The 19,089-nt window shown below is 38.8% G+C and overlaps 1 protein-coding gene across 1 annotated transcript in view; it reads right to left on the bottom strand.

Annotated features, from left to right (window-relative positions):
* Positions 1-14,210: 14,210 nt before the first annotated feature.
* The window catches only part of LOC124545477 (uncharacterized protein CG3556-like), a 43,431-nt gene continuing 38,552 nt past the window's right edge, over positions 14,211-19,089 (bottom strand). Inside the window, exon 5 of the mRNA XM_047124410.1 lies at positions 14,211-14,343. Coding sequence (XP_046980366.1) covers positions 14,282-14,343 — 62 coding nt within the window. The 3' untranslated portion in view covers positions 14,211-14,281. The remainder of the gene's footprint in view (positions 14,344-19,089) is intronic.

The raw sequence follows: 19,089 nt of genomic DNA, 5'->3' as shown, positions 1-19,089 counted from the left end.
TAGAGGGAGACCAAGAGATGAATACACTAAGCAGATTCAGAAGGATGTAGGTTGCAGTAAGTACTGGGAGATGAATAAGCTTGCAGAGGATAGAGTAGCATGGAGAGCTGCATCAAACCAGTCTCAGGACTGAAGACAAGAACAACAATAACCAAGTTATGCTAAAAGAACCCGTTTTCCTTCAATAGAGCTGAATTTCTAACTCCTAAAGAGACTTTATTTCATGAAAGTTGTTATGTATGCACAGTGTAGACTTTTTCTTAGTCCAGATATTACTAAACCGATATCAATTTTATCTTTCAGATTTATAGCCTCCTTGGGGGAAGAACAGTCATGGAAGCAAAAGTTAAGTCGTCATGGGATATTTTTGTTGTTTCACAAACACAATTAACTGCAAGGTGTTAAACAACTATTTAGAACGTTTTATCGTTCTCCTGAAAAATTTATCTTGACAAGGGTCGTTTTTGCTATGAAGTCTTCATATGTTATCAGCCATCCTGTGAAAGTTGGTTGCATGATTTAAAATGATTAAATTAAATTCGCTCTTGCAACTGCCATCCCACACCAAAGACTTTGCGACCCCCTGGGTTTTGTGACGCACATGTTGGAACACATTGCTATAGTGAATACCATCAATGTACCCATAGTGGGACACTGTGGTGAGGAACTGTGTCGAATTTGTGGCCTTATTGAAAGGGACACAGCTGCAGGACAATTTGCTGGTAGGTCCTAACGTAATATCTCTTTTCAGACAAGTACCTCTTTGAGACGCATTAGCATCCTTAGTAGATAATTTTGAGCCCCAAACAGTGAAACTGTTTGAATTTGTACTCACCACAACCTACTTAAATACTGTGAGGAGATCTACGAACAAGTCAGTGGAGTAGCGTTGGGCTTTCCACTTGTAACCAGAATTATCAGTCTCCGTAAGGATCCCTTTGAGAACATGGCACTCAAAACTGTAGGGATCAAACCTAAACTCTTCTTCCATTACGTGGATGACACCTTCGTTGTGTGGAAACATGGCAGAGAGGCACTGAATGAGTTCCTCTATCACCGCAGCGGTGCCCATTAAAATATGCAATTTGTAATGGAGCTAGAACAGAATGAATGTCTTTCATTTTTGCACATTCTAATGGGAAGAAAGTAGACTTTGTTCTATGACGTGCAGTCTGCAGAAAGAACACCCCCAAAAATCTCTCCCTTCATGCAACTACTTGTCATCATCTGGTGCAGTGGTACACAGTTCTAACGACTCTAGTACACAGGGCACCAGCTGTTTGTGACAAAGACAGCCACCCAGCTGAGCTGCACCAACTTAGAAATGTAGTTTGTCAAGCCTGGTACAGCAAAGCGAAGATTAGATGTGCATTGAGGAAAAATAATGAAACAGCCGTCCACAAAGAAGAAGCACTGAAAGAGGATGAGCAACTGGTATTGTATCACCCTTAGCCAAAATTGCGAGAATTCTCAGAAAAAAAATCAAGGTCATCTTTCGACCGCCACCATAAACGAAAGATGTTAAAGTTGAATCTCGCAATGCTGCATTGGACACACTAGATGCATATATCTGGGGCATAAGGATAAATCAGCAGTGGCAGAACTCAGGCTCGACGAGGGACGTACTTTCGAATTTGAGAAAACAAAAATGTTGTACAGAGCTAGTGACTTTTGGGAGAAAATCGTCAAAGATTCAATTGAGATAATGCTCCATGACAATCTCGTCGGCAGAGATGAGGGCTACTAGGTAGGTTCGCCAGAGAACCCTCAACTAGCATGCAAAGAATACACGCAGCAGTTCACGCTTCGTGAGTCTGAGCAAGAATGAATGCACCAAGAGTGTAACGGTGATCTTCTGCGCTCGCGATCGCAGGTCTCTGGAACCCGCACCTGAGGAGAAGATTAGAAAGAGACGGCCATATATATATATATATATATATATATATATATATATATATATATATATATATATATAGGGATGCCTGCACCAGATCGACACTTCGCCAGAAGATAATCAGAATGGTACTCATCGAAATATCACGGAATTTCGATGCAGCGATCTGGATGGAAGCCTGAGAAGATTTCATCAGCAGCATATGTTGAAAAAGTCTATATATTTAAGAAATATTTTCTAATAAAGCATAATTTTGTTAAATCTACTTCTAAGATTATAAAATTTGCTAATTCTGCATACAAAAATTCCAGAAAGGTAATATTATGTAGAGGAGGCGCAGTTTTGGCAGTTCTACAAGGGGTGCAGAATCGCTTCAATGTGTCTTTACTTGTGGAATGTTTTGATGTTCTATCATTGTGCCATTTCATCAAGTGTGAATCGACCTTGATGGTATAGAATTGTGGTAATGAATAACTGTAACTTCTAGAATGCTTCCTTCTTGCAAATCATCAGAATACATTTTTAACCATAGATATTAATGTCTAAAGTGTTATGAACTTGTGTCTAGACCAGAACTCTCTATAGTACCTCGATTTAAGAAAGTATTCTGAGCACAAAATTTCAGAGCGTTTGTAGAATTCTGTCGCCTGTATCGCAGCCATAATGTAATTAGGTAAAACATTTTCATCAGCCTGTATATGACTAAGGATTACTTTCATGTTTGTGGTTATTAACTGTATCATTTACTTTAACTGTTTCTAAGCAAGTAACTAGAAGGATCGTAGGATAGATGCATGTTTTATGCTCATTTTCAGAGAACAGAAATCTCCTCTATAAAAATCAATGTAGATTCTGCAAACAGAAGTCTCGTGAACCTCAGCTCACTTTGTTCCCCCATGAGACCCATAGCGCTGTCCACAAAAGTGCTCAGGTTGATGCCTTTTCATTGACTTCAGGAAGGCATTTGACACAATCCACATTGCTATTTAGTAAAAAAAAAATTAAAAAATACCTGCTGGCCGAGTATTGGAGCAGATTTGCGACTGGATTGAAGGCTTCATTGTAGATAGAACTCAACACACCGCTCTTAACTGAACAAAATCGACAGATTTAAAGGTACACTACTGGCCATTAAAATTGCTACACCAGGAAGAAATGCAGATGATAAATGGATATTCATTAGACAAATATATTATACTAGAACTGACATGTGATTACATTTTCATTCAATTTGGGTGCATAGATCCTGAGAAATCAGTATCCGGAACTACCACCTTTGGCTGTAATAACGGCCTTGATGCGCCTGGGCATTGAATCAAACAGAGCTTGGATGGTGTGTACAGGTACAGCTGCCCATGCAGCTTCAACACGATACCACAGTTCATCAAGAGTACTGACTGGCGTATTGTGATGAGCCAGTTGCTCAGCCACCATTGACCAGACGTTTTCAATTGGTGAGAGATCTGGAGAATGTGCTGGCCAGGGCAGCAGTCGAACATTTTCTGTATCCAACAAGGCCCGTACAGGACCTGCAACTTGCGGTCGTGCATTATCCTGCTGAAATGTAGGGTTTCGCAGGGATCGAATGAAGAGTAGAGCCACGGGTCGTAACACATCTGAAATGTAACGTCCACTGTTCAAAGTGCCGTCAACGCGAACAAAAGGTGACCGAGATGTGTAACCAATGGCAGCCCATACCATCACGCCGAGTCATGGCGATGACGAATACACGCTTTCAAGGCGCATTCACCGCGATGTCGCCAAACATGGATGCGACCATCATGATGCTGTAAACAGAACCTGGATTCATCTGAAAAAATGACGTTTTGTCATTCGTGCACCCAGGTTCGTCGTTGAGTGCACCATCGCAGGCGCTCCTGTCTGTGATGCAGCGTCAAGGGTTACCGCAGTCATGGCCTCCGAGCTGATAGTCCATACTGCTGCCAAAGTCGTCGAACTGTTCGTGCAGATGGTTGTTGTCTTGCAAACGTCCCCATCTGTTGACTCAGGGATCGAGACGTGGCTCCACTATCCGTTACAGCCATGCAGATAGGATGCCTGTCATCTCGACTGCTAGAGATACGAGGCCGTTGGGATCCAGCACGGCGTTCCGTATTAGCCTGCTGAACCCACCGATTCCATATTCTGCTAACAGTCATTGGATCTCGACCAACGCGAGCAGCAGTGTCGCGATACGATAAACCGCAATCGCGATAGGCTACAATCCGACCTTTATCAAAGTCGGACACGTGATGGTACGCATTTCTCCTCCTTACACGAGACATCACAGCAACGTTTCACCTGGCAACGCCGGTCAATTGCTGTTTATGTATGACAAATCGGTTGGAAACTTTCCTCACGTCAGCACGTTGTAGGTGTCACCACCGGCGCCAACCTTGCGTGAATGCTCTGAAAAGCTAATCATTTGCATATTACAGCATCTTCTTACTGTCGGCTAAATTTCGTGTCTGTAGCACGTCATCTTCGTGGTGTAGCAATTTTAATGGCCAGTAGTGTAATTTCTGGAGTACCCCGAGGAAGTGTGATGGGAGCGTTATTATTTACAACACATGTAAGTGACGTAGTAGAAAGCGTTGGAAGCTCTTTAAGACTATTCGTAGATGATGCGATTATCTATAAGAAAGTGGCAACACCAGAAGACAGTATCGATTTGAAAAGTGACCTGCAGAGAATTGATGAATGTGGCAGGCTCTGGAAATTCACTCTGCATAACACATTGTGCATGTATAGGAAAGGGAATCCACTTCTCTACAACTACACTGTGAACGTCAAATTGCTGGAAACAATGTCTACCGCAAAATTTCCAGTAGTAACTACCCAGTACGACCACATAAAACAAATAGCAGAAAAATCAGATGCCAGACTGACATTCGCAGGAAGAATCTTCAGGAAATTAACTCATACACGAAAGAAGTAGCTTAAAAGACGCTTATTCGAGCGATTCTTGAGTACTCTTCATAAATCTAGGAACCTTACAGATAGGACTGATAGATGAGATAAAGAAGATCTAATGAAGAACGGTACGTTCCGCCACAGGGTCGTTTAGTCTGTGCGAGAGTGTTACAGAGATGCTCACCAAATTCCAGTGTCAGGCGCTACAAGGGAGGCATCGTGCATCATGGAAAAGTTTACCACTGACATTTCGAGAGAGTACTATACGCGAAGTATTGGACAACATATTATTTTTTCCCACATACATCTCACGAAATGACTTCGACTAGAAAGTTCAAGGAATTAGAGCTAACACTGAGGCTTACCTACACTTATTCTTCACACGCGCCGTTCACTACTGGAACAGGGATAGGGGCCTCAGTTAGCTGTACCTGAAGCATCCCTCCCACCACTATGTACTGACGTATATGTAGAATTTTCACTGGAAAACATTTCCTGGATCTGTCACTTACTTTATTTCCATTGGTTGTTCTTGTTGTGGCCTTCAGTCTGAAGAGGTTTGTTGCAGCTCTCCGTGCTACTCTATCCTGTGAAAGCCTCTTCATCTCCGAATAATTACTGCAACTTACATCCTTCTGAATCCGCTTGCTGTATTCATCTCTTGATCTCCAACTACGATTTTTACCTGCACATTTCTCTCCAATGCTTAGTTGGTGATCCCTTGACGTCTAGAATATGTTCTATCAATCGATCCCTTCTGTTGCTCAAGTTGTGCCACAAATTTCTTCTGTCCAGTACCTCATCATTAGTTTCGTGATCTATCCATATAACCATCAACATTCTTCTGTAGCACCACATTTCGAAAGTTTTTATTCTCATTTTATCTAAACTGTTTATAGTCCATGTTTCACTTCCATACATGGCTACACTCCAGACAAATACATTCAGAAGAGACTTCCTACATTTTAAATCTATATTTGAAGTTAACAAATTCCTCTTCTTCAGAAAGGCTTTTCTTGTCATTGTCAGCCTATATTTTATCTCCTCTCTATTCGGCCATCATCAGTTATTTTGCTGCTACTTTAAGTGTTTCCTTTGCATCGCTTGATTTAAAACGACTACATTCCATTATCCTTGATTTGCTCTTGTTGATTTTCATCTTATATCCTCCTTTTAATTGTGCATTCCATTCAACTGCTCTTCCAAATCCTTTGCTGTCTCTGAGAGAATTACAATGTCATTGGCAAACCTCAAAGTTTTTGTTTTCGCTGAACTTTAATTCCTGCTCTAAATTCTTCTTTAGTTTCCCTTACTGCATGTTCAGCGTACATATTGAGTAACATTGGGGACAGGCTACAGCCCCTATTACACATGCCCCAAACGTCTTTCCTTAACTTATATTCTAAGATAAATCGTAAGGTCAGTATTGCCTTGCATGTTCCTACACTTCTCCAGAACCAAAACTGGTCTTCCCTGAGGTCGGCTTCTATTCGTGCTAGTATTTTGCAACCTATACTTATTTAAATGATGGTTCCGTAATTTTCATACCTGCCAATTTTCCTTGGAATTATTACAGTAGTCCTGAAGTTTGAGAATATTTCGCCTGTCTCATACATCTTACACACCAGATGGAAGAGTTTGGTCCTGGCTGTCTCTCCTAAGGCCATCAGTAGTTCTGACGGAGTATTATCTACTCCTAGAGCCTTTTTTCGACTTAGATCTTTCACAGCTCTGTCAGATTCTTCTTGCAGTATTGTATCTTCCATCGTATCTTCGTTTACGTTCACTTCTCTTTCTATAAAACTGCCGTCAAGTATATCTTCCTTCTATTGACCCTCTTTTGGACGGTTTCCCATCCGAGCTTTTGATACTCATACAGCTGCTTCTTTTTCCCCCAAAGGCCCCTTTAATTTTCCTGTAGGCGGTATCTATCTTTCTCCTACTGAAATATCCTTCTAAATCCTTACATTTGTCCTTAGTTCTTTGTGCATAGCCAGTTTGCTCTTCTTGTCAGTCTGATTTTTTAAACATCTGTGTTCCCTTTCGCCTGCTTCATTTGCTGCATGTTTACATTTTCTCCTTTCGTCAATTAAATTCAATATCTCTAGTGTTATCCAAGGACTTATACTTAGCCTTGTCTTTTTACCTATTTCATCCTCCACTACCTTCACTATTTCACATCTTAAAGCCACTCATTCGTCTCTTGCTTTATTCCTTTCCCCTGTACTAGTCAACAATTGCCCAATGCTCCCTGTTAAACCCTAAACAACTTCTGGTTCTTTCAAATTATCCAGGTCCCACTTTTTTAATTTCCTACCTTTTTCCAATTCCTTCAGTTTTAATCCACAGTTCATCACCAGTAAAATGTGCTCAGAGACCACAACTGCCCCCTGGAAATTGTTTACAGTTTAAAATCTGGTTCCTAAATCTCTATCTTACCATTATAAAATCAATGTGAAACTTTCTGGTAGCTCCATATCTCTTCCATGTATACAACCTTCTTTTATGATGCTTAAACCAAATGTTAGCGATGATTAAATTATGCTTTGTGCAAAACTCTACCAGGTGGCTTCCTCTTTCGTTCCTTTTCCCCCAGTCCATATTCACCTACTATTTTTCCTTCTTTTCTTTTTCCTGCTTTAGAATACCACTCCCCCATCACTATTAAATTTTCGTCAACCTTAACTATCGGATTAATTTGTTTTATACCACTATACACACACTTCTTCATCTCGACATCATCTGCTGAGATAGTTGGTATATAAACTTACACTACTGTGGTGGTGGTGGTGGTGGGGGGGGGGGGGTTGGTTCATGTATATCTTGCCTACAATAATGTGTCCACTATGTTGTTCATAGTAGCTAGTCCGTATTCCTATTTTCTTATTCATTATTAAACACACTCCTGCATTACCCATCTCTGATTTGAAATTTATAGCCCTGTATCCACCTGACCAGAGGAGGCTGCCACCGAACTTCACTAATTCACACCATGCCTAACTTCAACTTATCCATTTCTCTTTTTAAATTTTCTAACCTAGCTGCTCGACTAAGGTATCTAACATTCCATGCTCCAAACTGTAGAATGCCAGTTTGGTTTCTCCTGATGACGACATCCTCCTGAATAGATCCCACCTGGAGACCTGAATGGGAGACTATTTTACTTCCAGAATATTTTACCCAACACGACGCCATCATTATTTAACCATACAGGAGAGCTGAGTGCCCTCAGGAAGAATTACCACTGTAGTTTCTCCTTGCTTTCAGCCGTTCACAGTACCAGCACAATAAGGCCATTTTGGTTGATGTTATAAGGCTAGTTCACTCAATCATCCAGACTGTTGTCCCTGGAACCACTGAAAAGACTGCTGCCACTCTTCAGTGACTACACATTTCACTGGCCTCTCCACAGATACTTCTCCGTTGTGGTTGCACCTATAACACTGCTATCTGTATCACTCAGGCAAGCATGCCACCCCAGCAAAGGCGAGGTCCATGGTTCTTGTGGGATGTATTTCCATGGGTACTGTGTCTAATAGCTTTATAGCTGCATATTTCACACTTTATGCACCAAATTTAGATTCATTGGGAGGTAATGCAGATCATTTCCCCCTCCACTATTCTACCTGTCAATATCTCTGTTATTCTGAAACTCAGTAGGCTTATTGATAGCAAATATCATGAGTGAATAGCTGTAATAAGGTATCAAGACTAGCAACATTAGCTGCAAATTTTTAATATGTGACAATTCGTGTATATTATAAGTGATTGTGGATTAGCAGAAGTAAAAAGAAACATGCTACCTGTTGAAATTACAAACAGATTTCCATTCTGTGCAATAAGAATTGCTTTACCTACTTTCAAGTTTGGATGAATCCATCCAAAGACAAATAAGATTTATATTACATTGAGCAATACAATAATTTCCTTTAATATATCATGGGATACAAAGACAATGCCACAGTTTAGAAGTGTACTAACACCAGCAATAATCGATGTGCATTGTTTAACAAGATGTAGACAGCCAAAGGTATTCTCTCCTGAGAAAAGAAAACTTTATTCTCATTATTAGGAATAGTTCACCATATGAAATACTGAAAAAGTATTGCAGACGCTGTACTTACATCGACAGAACCAATCATTATGGTTTTGAAGTAATATACTTCTTGCACTTGATGATACAAAGCAAGATTTTCCTTGCCTTTGTCTTATTTCAAACAGAGCGGAGCTAGCCATGACATCACTGTTTATTTTATTGAATAAAGAAGAAAGTAGAGGAAATATATCCTCAACTGTTTCTGTCAGTTTTTGGTGTCATCAGTCTTTGAACTAGTTTGTGTGGGGTGCCTGGAATTCTTCACATGTCCCTACCTCTTCATCATAGAGTAGTACTTAGATCCTCTACCATTTGTTGGATGTATTCCCATCTCTGTCATCCCCTACAATTTTTACCTTCTGCATCTCTCTCTAGAGCCACAGAAGCTATTCCCTAAACAGAACTGTTTCCATTTTTGTCATACTTAGCTGAATCAGTTTGAAATGTTTAGCTTTCGCAGAGGAAAGAACCGATCAGAGGACAATATTGTTCAAAACACATTGACAATGCATGGATGTATGAAAATTAAATGAAAGAAAGGACAAGTTGATGTGAAAGTAAATCACTATTATACACTAATGGGGAAAAAATCACAACACCGAAATACAATTAATGCAGGATAATGAAATTTCGGGAATACATTTATTCAGGTAGCCAACGGCCTTGCCACAGTGGTAACACTGGTTCCCATCAGATCACCAAAGATAAGCACTACTGGGCTGGGCTAGCACTTGGATGGGCTACCATCCAGTCTGCCGAGCACTGTTGGCAACCAGGGTGCACTCAGCCCTTGTGAGGCAAACTGAGGAGCTACTTCATTGAGAAGTAGCGGCTCTGGTCTCGGAAAATGACATACAGCCAGGAGAGCAGTGTGCTGACCACATGCCCCTCCATCTCTGCATCCAATGACGCCTTTGAGCTGAGAATGACATGGCGGCTGGTCAGTACCATTGGACCTGTTCGGGAGGAGTAAGTTATTTATCTAGATAATGTATTTAAATGATTAACATTGTAAGATCACAGGTTAATGTAAGTGTGGGATAAGCCATTGTAAATGTGAAATGCTGGTACATTAATCATTGGTATAACTGCCAGAACGTTGAATTGCAAGCACGCAAATGTGCATGTGTTGTGTTGTACAAGTGCCAGATGTCAGTTTGCTGGATGGAGTTCCATGTCTGTTGCACGGACTGTCGATGCTGTTTGTGGATATTGCTGGAGATGTTATCTGATGATGTCCATCATGTTCTTGATTGGAGGCAGATCTGGTGATAGTGCAGGTCAAGTCAACATGCTGACACTCTGTAGAACATGATTGAAGGCATACTTATAAAACTGTTGGAAGCTTGTGAGTGTCATGCATAATGTATTGCATAGTAAATCGACCCTTGTGATCTTCATTTGTGTATTGAGTAACTTATGAAAGCAATGTGTTATTTGGAAAATCGTTTCCCCTTAATTCTAATGTAGGCACTTACATCCCTAGTGCAATATTTCCACATTTTCCACTCAGTATCCACTTTTCTGTAAGGAAGTAATAGCTACTTTATGATCAAGGCATTAACATAACTTACAAAATAGTAGTCTGTAGTAGTGAAACTTACAGCTAAAATAATTTAAGAAGATATAAATGACTGACAATATTTTCGAAAATTTGATGGTTATGCACTGTACATTGTCTTTGGTATAAGCACTAGATAACTAGGGTCTCCTGGTAATTGTGTATAGGAAGGGGCCATGGGAAATATGTGGAAAATAATGTGAAATGTGCGCATGGGAAAGAAGTAATACGTAGGATGTAAGTGTTAGAAGATAAGTGGGATGCCAATTTCACAAGGAAACAGTGCGTTGGAGCCATGTATCTGGGATGTCATGTATAGGGTAAGATTTGATTTCAAGGAAGGCTATTTTTCAGAGATGAATTCATGGTCTACGAAGAAAAGACGATAAGAATCGTGCTCGGAAAGGACATGTAGTGCTTGGAAATGGAGGAAAGATGGGACATGTTGACAGAGTCTGGCAGCAAGTCACGTTGTACTGTTGTCACAACATTAGGAGTTAAGAGAATAGCAAGGGTGGTTACTTCAGATATCGATTCATATATCCAGCAATAGTATCCATGATCCTACCACCAGTGGTACTTGCAGCAGCTACATGATCTGACAACTTCTTTCGCTGCATAAAAATCTGCTCTATTCTCAAAGGTAAAAACTATACAGTGCAGTGTAGTACCATCAGGCGATGAAAACGTAGGATACAACACAGCCTCTGAAATTCTGACACAAATGGTGATGATATCCACTGTGATCTACTTTGAAACGTAGTCAGCCAATGAGGGTAGAAGTTACCATCAGGCAATGAAAACGTATGACACAACACAGCCTATCAAATTGCGATACAAACTGTGATGATATCCACTGTGATCTACTTGAAAGTTTAATATTGGAAGTACTCGTTACAGAAAGTTTTTATCAGAGAAAAAACAACAGTTTAACTTCTGTGGATAAACAGTAGTGTACTATTTCAATATGAAGATTTTTTTAATACTTATTGATGACCGAATAAGCTAAATAAGTAACAGTTTTAATGAATTCAGCGGGGATATGTTGCATACTATGCATCTAAAGCAGCTTCACACCATTATTCAGTAGTATTATTCACAAAAATGGTTGTACAAAGGCATTACAGGTCATTTATTTTAAAACTCCAGCCACTATGGCACTGATACAAGGCCAGTCCTTCAACGATTTGCTGAAATTAATACACTATACCAGCACAATATTTCAAAAAGGATTATATAAAATTTCAATGAATCTTTTTGAAACACACTTTATTTTAATATTGTCACTTCTCCATTTAATGTACTTTCTGTGCCTACCTACCTGTCACACACGGACTTGATGGCCATGTTGTCATGTTCCACTATCTATGCAAAAACTAATGTTGAAGTAAATCTCAATTATTTATATTATTATTATTATTAGAAACTAATAATCACTGAACACTCCATAAATCTAATAAGTTTATTGTAAATTGTTATACTTGAAGAACTCGAACATCAGGAGATTTACAACATTTTTAGCTTAATGTTCATTCTTCATTGAGTACTGTCAGACTGTTGATATGAGCAAAATACAAGGAATTTTAGTTAAACCATTTTATAGTTCTATAGGCTGCAAGACTTTTTCGTGCAACAGAATTCAAATTCTTGAGTGGACAGAATAGATTTTCCCCATGCAGCAATTACATTATAAAGGCTAATTCACATTGGCTGTCATGTCTCATTATGTCAAAACATTCCATAATGCATTTAAAATGGTTGCTTTAACAAAGGCCATGTCGACATCTGCTAACATCGGAAGTTAACATATTTTTGCCATGCTTTATTGACATAGAAGTGAATTTTGTGCTTTTGTTTCTTCTTAATCTTTATTTTATTATTGTGCTTTGTTTTTGTGGCAAATCGGAAATGTTCCACGATTTGAATACTTTTTGCATTGAGTGTTTTTTCCAAAAGGGAGATCAGATACCTAAAAACCGAAAATTATTTAGCTTTTACAATAACAGAACAGAGCTGATGCCCACAGTTGCATAAATAAGAACATACGTCGATGAAGCAGTTTTCAGTGTATAACGCTTTAAATGAGAACTTCAGCTGTAATGAAGAAGAAAATTACCGTTGTTTATGACAGAAATAGTTAAATAAGGGAAAAACATAATGGGTAAGGTGTGCTCTGTCTATTCCCTTAGAACTATTGTTTGATGTATTTGTGTGTATATATTTTCGATAGCATATAAATGTCGATTTTTTGAAATGTTGTTTCATTTCTCAGAACTTTACTTCACGCAACAGATCAGGGACATACATTCGAAAGTTTGCTTTGGCCGTTAATAAACTTTATAGTTCCTCAATTCCAACACTCTACTCCAACTTTTTGTATCATAGATAGCGTCTCATAACATCGCTTTCACCATCTCATACAGTACTAAGCAAACTGACATGTGATGGAAAGTGTGAATACACCTTGATGTGATGATGCCATAATGTGATGTGGCTTGACATCCAGTGTAAATTGGCATCAACCTGTTGCAATGTTAGTGTGTAACTTGTAAACTATGTTTAGTGTACAGCACTATCGGTAGTTCACCTCCAGTTTGACGTTTTTCTGTTTTCATGTGGTGGTAGAATACTACTGACCTGATGTAGCTGGGAAGTTCCACAGTAGTCAGTTCACTCACTGGAGCATAGAGCTGAGTGCGGTGATAAAGTAATTAATCGTCAGTGGGTGTACAAGAATGTCATGGAATGAGACAGGCAATGCATTTGCGTGTTTATTTAAAGCAGTTAGTGCAAGAAGTGATTTATACTTGTGAATGCCTGCCATGTCATATTTACCATTCCATATGCATTGAACTGGGACCTGAACTGCAAGGATTAATCTCGCAAGTGTTGTCTTGAGCATTCTATGCTGACCACAGAAATGTTATTGTAATATCTGAAACTGAAGTGACTGATTATTAATAGGCAGAATATAATTATACTCGAGAAAAATTGGTTGCTAGAATTGTGTAAGATGGCTATAAAAGAGATTCTAATGTGTCTAAAATATTAGTGTATGAGAAGTACATTCAACTAAAGTAATATTTCAGAATCGAAATTGTACACTGGTAGAAATGAGTTACTTTGAACTGCAGAGAAGCAGCCAACCCTCTGCAATTGAATTGTAGCCTTGTACCTGAACATTATAGTATTTCCAGCATCGATAGTGCCACAGAGGAGGAAGCAGCTCGCCATGAAAATATAGGTAGGTGACTGAGGACATTGTCAAGAAGTATTCCCACATCTAACTGTGCAATACAGAGTGAGAACATCATTACTTTTGCAAATATAACGTTATTTATATCGGAGCTGCCTGCTTATACCCATTGTTAAAGTCTGTAAGAATACAATGTGAGTCTATTTGCCACCTTGGACGATACTGGTTCTCTGTTTAGCAGTACATCTAACTTTTTACCACTATTTTGAGTACATTGATGTCCTAACAGCAACTGTTTCTCAACAGTTGTAACAAAGAGATAATTTGTTTTTGCTTGGATAATTTTCAGCTTTGATCTGCTTGCAGTTTTACATGTCTATAGGCAAGGATGAACACACTCTGCTCTCAAGATACTCAGGCTAAAGAACGAGGAAAAAATGGAATAATGACTTCAAAATGAAGTTTTTACATAACATAATATGTTGTATAATATAATATTTATATGATATAATATATGCATAAGTTTTTATGTAACATTATACTAATGTCATTACTGCAGGAGAAGCATTTATTGGGATTGTCTGGATACAACATTTCATTTCATAGCCATTCTGTGGAAAGTTACAGATTTCTGAGCCAGAACAAATAGTTGTCCCCTTCATCAACGTACAAGCTGTCCACACCTAGAAAAGAAAAAAATCAACAAGTTAGACTCTATGATTCGATTTTGCAAGACTTATTTATTGCATACAAACTGAACAAGTTTTCATCTGATATAACATTTCCCTTGGGCATGTCTTTGATTTTACATAATCTTCCACATCATGTGATTTTAACATACTGGAGGTACTTCTGTAGAGAATCACAATTTTCTGTTCGTTTTATGTAACAAATAAGTAACACAACTGTAATAACAGTAAATGTTGCAATTAAATATACATGAATGGCACGTTTTTCACAACATAGTAAAGGATCAGATTAACCTATAAAATGACATGTTATCATTTCACTTCAGGGCATTCATCACAATGAGTTTCATTTCAGAAGTGAACGGAAGGATGGAATAGAGATCGTAGAACTGGACGAAGAACACAGTTTGGCGATAATGTGTACATTTTCCACTCAATTCCTGTACGAACAGTGAGAAATCACTACAGTCTCCCCAGTGATAATCTCTGGCTTTCAGTGCATAAAACCATTAGATTGGAAGTTGGTGGTGTTTTCCTATTAGGAATTAAAAGATATTCCTATCAAATAGCAAGTCTGTTTGCTTATGAGTCTCTTCTGTGTCTTGTTTATGTGCTTGTTTTCAACTGTCCTTCTCACTTCCCCACCAAAAAGAATAGAAATCGGATAGCTTTCCTTGCAAAACAGCAGAAATGTCAAAATATTAGCAAAAGCACATTTACCTAAAACATTGTTCAAGACCCAGAACTCAAGTTAAATGAACTGCTCAATGCAAGTGCTGCACTAACTATGAACATAACTGAGCTCAGGCTCCAGGGAAGCAGAGAGCGAAATAACAATCATAATAAAACTAAATGAAATAACATTACTGTGAAATAAAAACGAAACAGTAATAAAAATAAAGACAATGCATTCGAAAGTACATATCTCTGCATATATGTGAAATCAGATTCTGCTGCTGGTTATATACAGCAACAATGGCTCTAACCTAACTAGGCCTCCAGGTAAATAAGTAGTCGATGACAGATATGGATATGTGCTTCAACTTTATGCTAGAGTTCATCAATTTATTAATGTTAGTGGCTGGAAAGTGTCAGCCTGTCAGCAACTCATGGCCAGATATTTTTTTGTGAGTGAGAGATTTGCAGAAAGTGTTTAATAGGGCAGCAGTTGAATAGTCTTTCATGGTAGCACAGGGCAACATGGACAACATGTAGTCTTGCTTTATCTTGTTAAATAATAATATCACAGTGCTCCCAAAGACAGGCCATGGCCAAAAGACTTAATGTGCCTGAAATGTAATGCATGTTCTCCAAATTACCAACTACGTGAAAGAGATATGCTCATACTGCATATCCAGTGGCATCTTATACCATCATGCAAAGTGTTGGCCCAACATGTGATAATGCATGCAGTGTGGCAATTTTAGTTGTCCTCAGACCCTTTATACATGGATGCATCCAATGTAATCCTCTACACAGAACTGGAACTCGTTGGGCTCACCGCTGTCAGTGTGCCTCTCTCTACTGTCTCGCCAAGGGAAATTACGACAATGGTCACCATGCCAACAGTCTACGGTGATCTAGACGTTGTCGTACTGTCTGTGTGAATACTTGACTTGCTGCAAACAAGCCTGTTTCCTAGTTCACAGAATGTGATATGGCCGTATAGTCCTGCACACCATATATTTCTCTTCTTGGGCACTAGTCACATGGGATTGTTGAGTATAGGTCTTCTGAACCCATAAACTCCAAATATTCATGTCAGTCATGCGTGTCTGACCAACACAAGCAGCAATATCACAGAACAATAAACTATACTATTAATAGGCTGTTGTCCCATCACTCTGTATTCCAACACATGATATAGACATTCTCGTTCTTACACTAGGTGTAACACGATCTTCTCACAATCACTCTCAAACACAATTTGAGGAAATCATTTTTTTATACAGAGAATGCAGATGATATTACAGCTAGCTATTTTATATGGCTGCAATGATGCATATCCAAGCATGTAGTACATTTCGTATGGATCCTTGACGTTTTTTACATGTATATCAGTGTATGTGAACTACATGACCGACCTACTTCTGTGTGATATCATCTAGAGATCGCGCTCTTACATCAAAGTCAGCAGCGCAAATCAATGCCACAGACAGACGGGGCTCACTGCAATCTGACATATGGAAGGCGCTCCAGAAGACCAAGCCTCCCTCTCACCAAAGGAGTGCCCTCACACTGAGGTCAGTGTATGAGTAGTGTCAAACATTCAACAGCTAAGCCCCAGTTTTTTAGCTCAGTTTCAGAGTCAGCAACATCATGAATAGAGATCTTGAAGTTTCAGAAGACCATGTACTTTAATTAAAGTTGAACATTGTACTCTAGGAGAACAGTTTGTGATTGTATGCATCAAGTGATACTTTCATAGTCAATAACATTTGTAAATATTCTACACTCTCCTGTTGCAAAGGACAGTCTCAAGTTCAGTAAATCTTTTTATTCATCCATGTAATAAAGTGAACTGATATTTCATCTGTTGTAGTTAAAAATGAACCATCTCCCAGAGCACTCAAAGAACCTACAGTTGTGGCCAGGTGACTGTAGTATTGCTTGGTCTTAATGGCCCAGGTGTTGTTTTTCTGGTTATTTAAAGTAAATTCTTTACATTTTTGGTGTAAGTGGGTCTGATATTTAGGGTCTGTGGGTTTATTGTGATGTGTCCATTAAATAGTCCCTGCGCTATCGACGTAAATTTGTCGATGTCGTGGTCGTTGCAATCGATAACTCGTTCTCAAATAGATGGGGCGAGACTGTGTCTAACACATGCGAGGAGTGGAGTTCAAATATCGCGTGGACCATCTCTTTCAGCTTCTAGCTATGTCGCGTGAATATCATAATAGATCCTTCAATACGGCCCTCTTGCATCAGCTGGTAGCCCATTTTTATTAGCTACAGTACCATTTGTAGAACTCTCTCGCACTGTTCGCTCTCGTAATTTCTAGAACAATGCATAGTTTTTTTTTCTTGAAGCGGCGCCAGCTGCTGTCTGTTGGTGTTTCTTTGGCACTCTTATGCCGATGAAGCAAACACGATGACATTTCGTGTAGACCTTTTCTTTTCTTCCATCAATACAATGCGATCAGGATCAAAAGTTGTCAGAAAAACATTCTGGTTTTTAGTCGTTTTGTCACCTTCCTCAAAAGATAAACCACAGTTCCTTAGTATACACCAAAGAAATTCAGCCTGACAGTTTCCTTTCTCAAATAAATAGAATTCCATGGCACTATAAATCCTTCTGAGTTGATTTTCCTAGACATTTGACTGTCGTGATTGATTCCAGTAGTCGTTTGACGATTTTGTAATCAATGAATATGTAGTACTTTTGCCTATTTGCGCATGTTGTAGCCTTATATCACTTGGTGTGGTTCAAATACCAACACTGACACGCCTTTGGAGCCAACTGCTGTTTTGGCTATTGAAGAGGTCAAGCATAATTTTAGATTTAGTAAGATACATGAGAGACTACACACTTGCACACGTTTTTAATTCGATTTTTAGATAAATCTTAGTTAAGCACCACAACTCTACACCCATATCTAAAGATGGGTCTAACCAGCTGCTCAATGGTTTACCAACGAATTTACTGTATGTGATGTAGAGTCGCATGAAGTCTTGACTGGCAGATGCTGCAAATCAAGTCAATTACCTAAAATATATTAGTTTCATGATAAGGTTCAGCAGAGGGTTAAGGTTCTGCAGAGGGTTCAATCTGTTGGAAACACTTGATTGTAGCTCTGTGCAGACATAAATGATAAGACAGGATGATGTATTAGGTGGTCCCCATGGTTGTGCTCGTGCAAGGAACTTTCCAGTCTTTTGTACTGTCACCAGATGTACTGAGTAGGTCATATGATAAATCCAGTGACAGAAATGGGAAGTATTACACTATGAACAACTTGAATGGATGTTACTGTCTGTCGGACATCTTATACCACTGGTTTAGCGATTAAATATTTTAGTTGCAACATTGTGCACCCCTTTTTATGCAAAAGACAACATTTATCTGAAGGAATGGATGTCATTTTCCCTTCTGGTATTGTAATTCGGTACAGCATTGTTCCGTTTGAACTGCTGTGGCCTATTTACAACTAACTTCATGAGGGAATAAATATATTGTGAAGTAGTAGTCAGAATATCTAAATCCTTAAACAGATGTTTACAAGATGATCGTGAGTGAGCACCACATATTATTCTTGCAGCACGTTTTTGAAATATGAACACTTTCTTAAGGATGAGTTACCCCAGATAATTAATTCATATGATATTATAGGATTGAAATATGCAAAATATATCAATGTAATGATTTGTCTCTCTCCTTTAGGTTTATAGTGATTCTAAGTATAAATGTGGCTGAACAAAGTTGTTTTAGAAGTCCCAAAATGTGCATTTCCTAGTTTAAATTCTCATGTATATTGAGTCCTAAAATTTTTGATCTTTCCACCCTGTTTATTATTTTCTCACTATGTGTTACACTTATCATTGGTGTCGTACACATGGATGTGCAGAACTAAATATGTTGTGTATTTTTAAGAATATTATTTATCATTCATTCTATTTCTGTATTTATGCTAGGACTAATTACAATACTAGTGTCATTTGCAAAAAGAACTAATTCTGCTTGTTATACACTAGACAGATGATGGTTTACATATATATATGACAAACCATAGTGGACCTATG

Source organism: Schistocerca americana, chromosome 8, assembly GCF_021461395.2.
Source record: "Schistocerca americana isolate TAMUIC-IGC-003095 chromosome 8, iqSchAmer2.1, whole genome shotgun sequence".
Classification (NCBI taxonomy): Eukaryota; Metazoa; Arthropoda; class Insecta; order Orthoptera; family Acrididae; genus Schistocerca; species Schistocerca americana.
The sequence above is the reverse complement of the archived record's forward strand: the minus strand, read 5'-3'. Positions and strand labels throughout refer to the sequence as shown.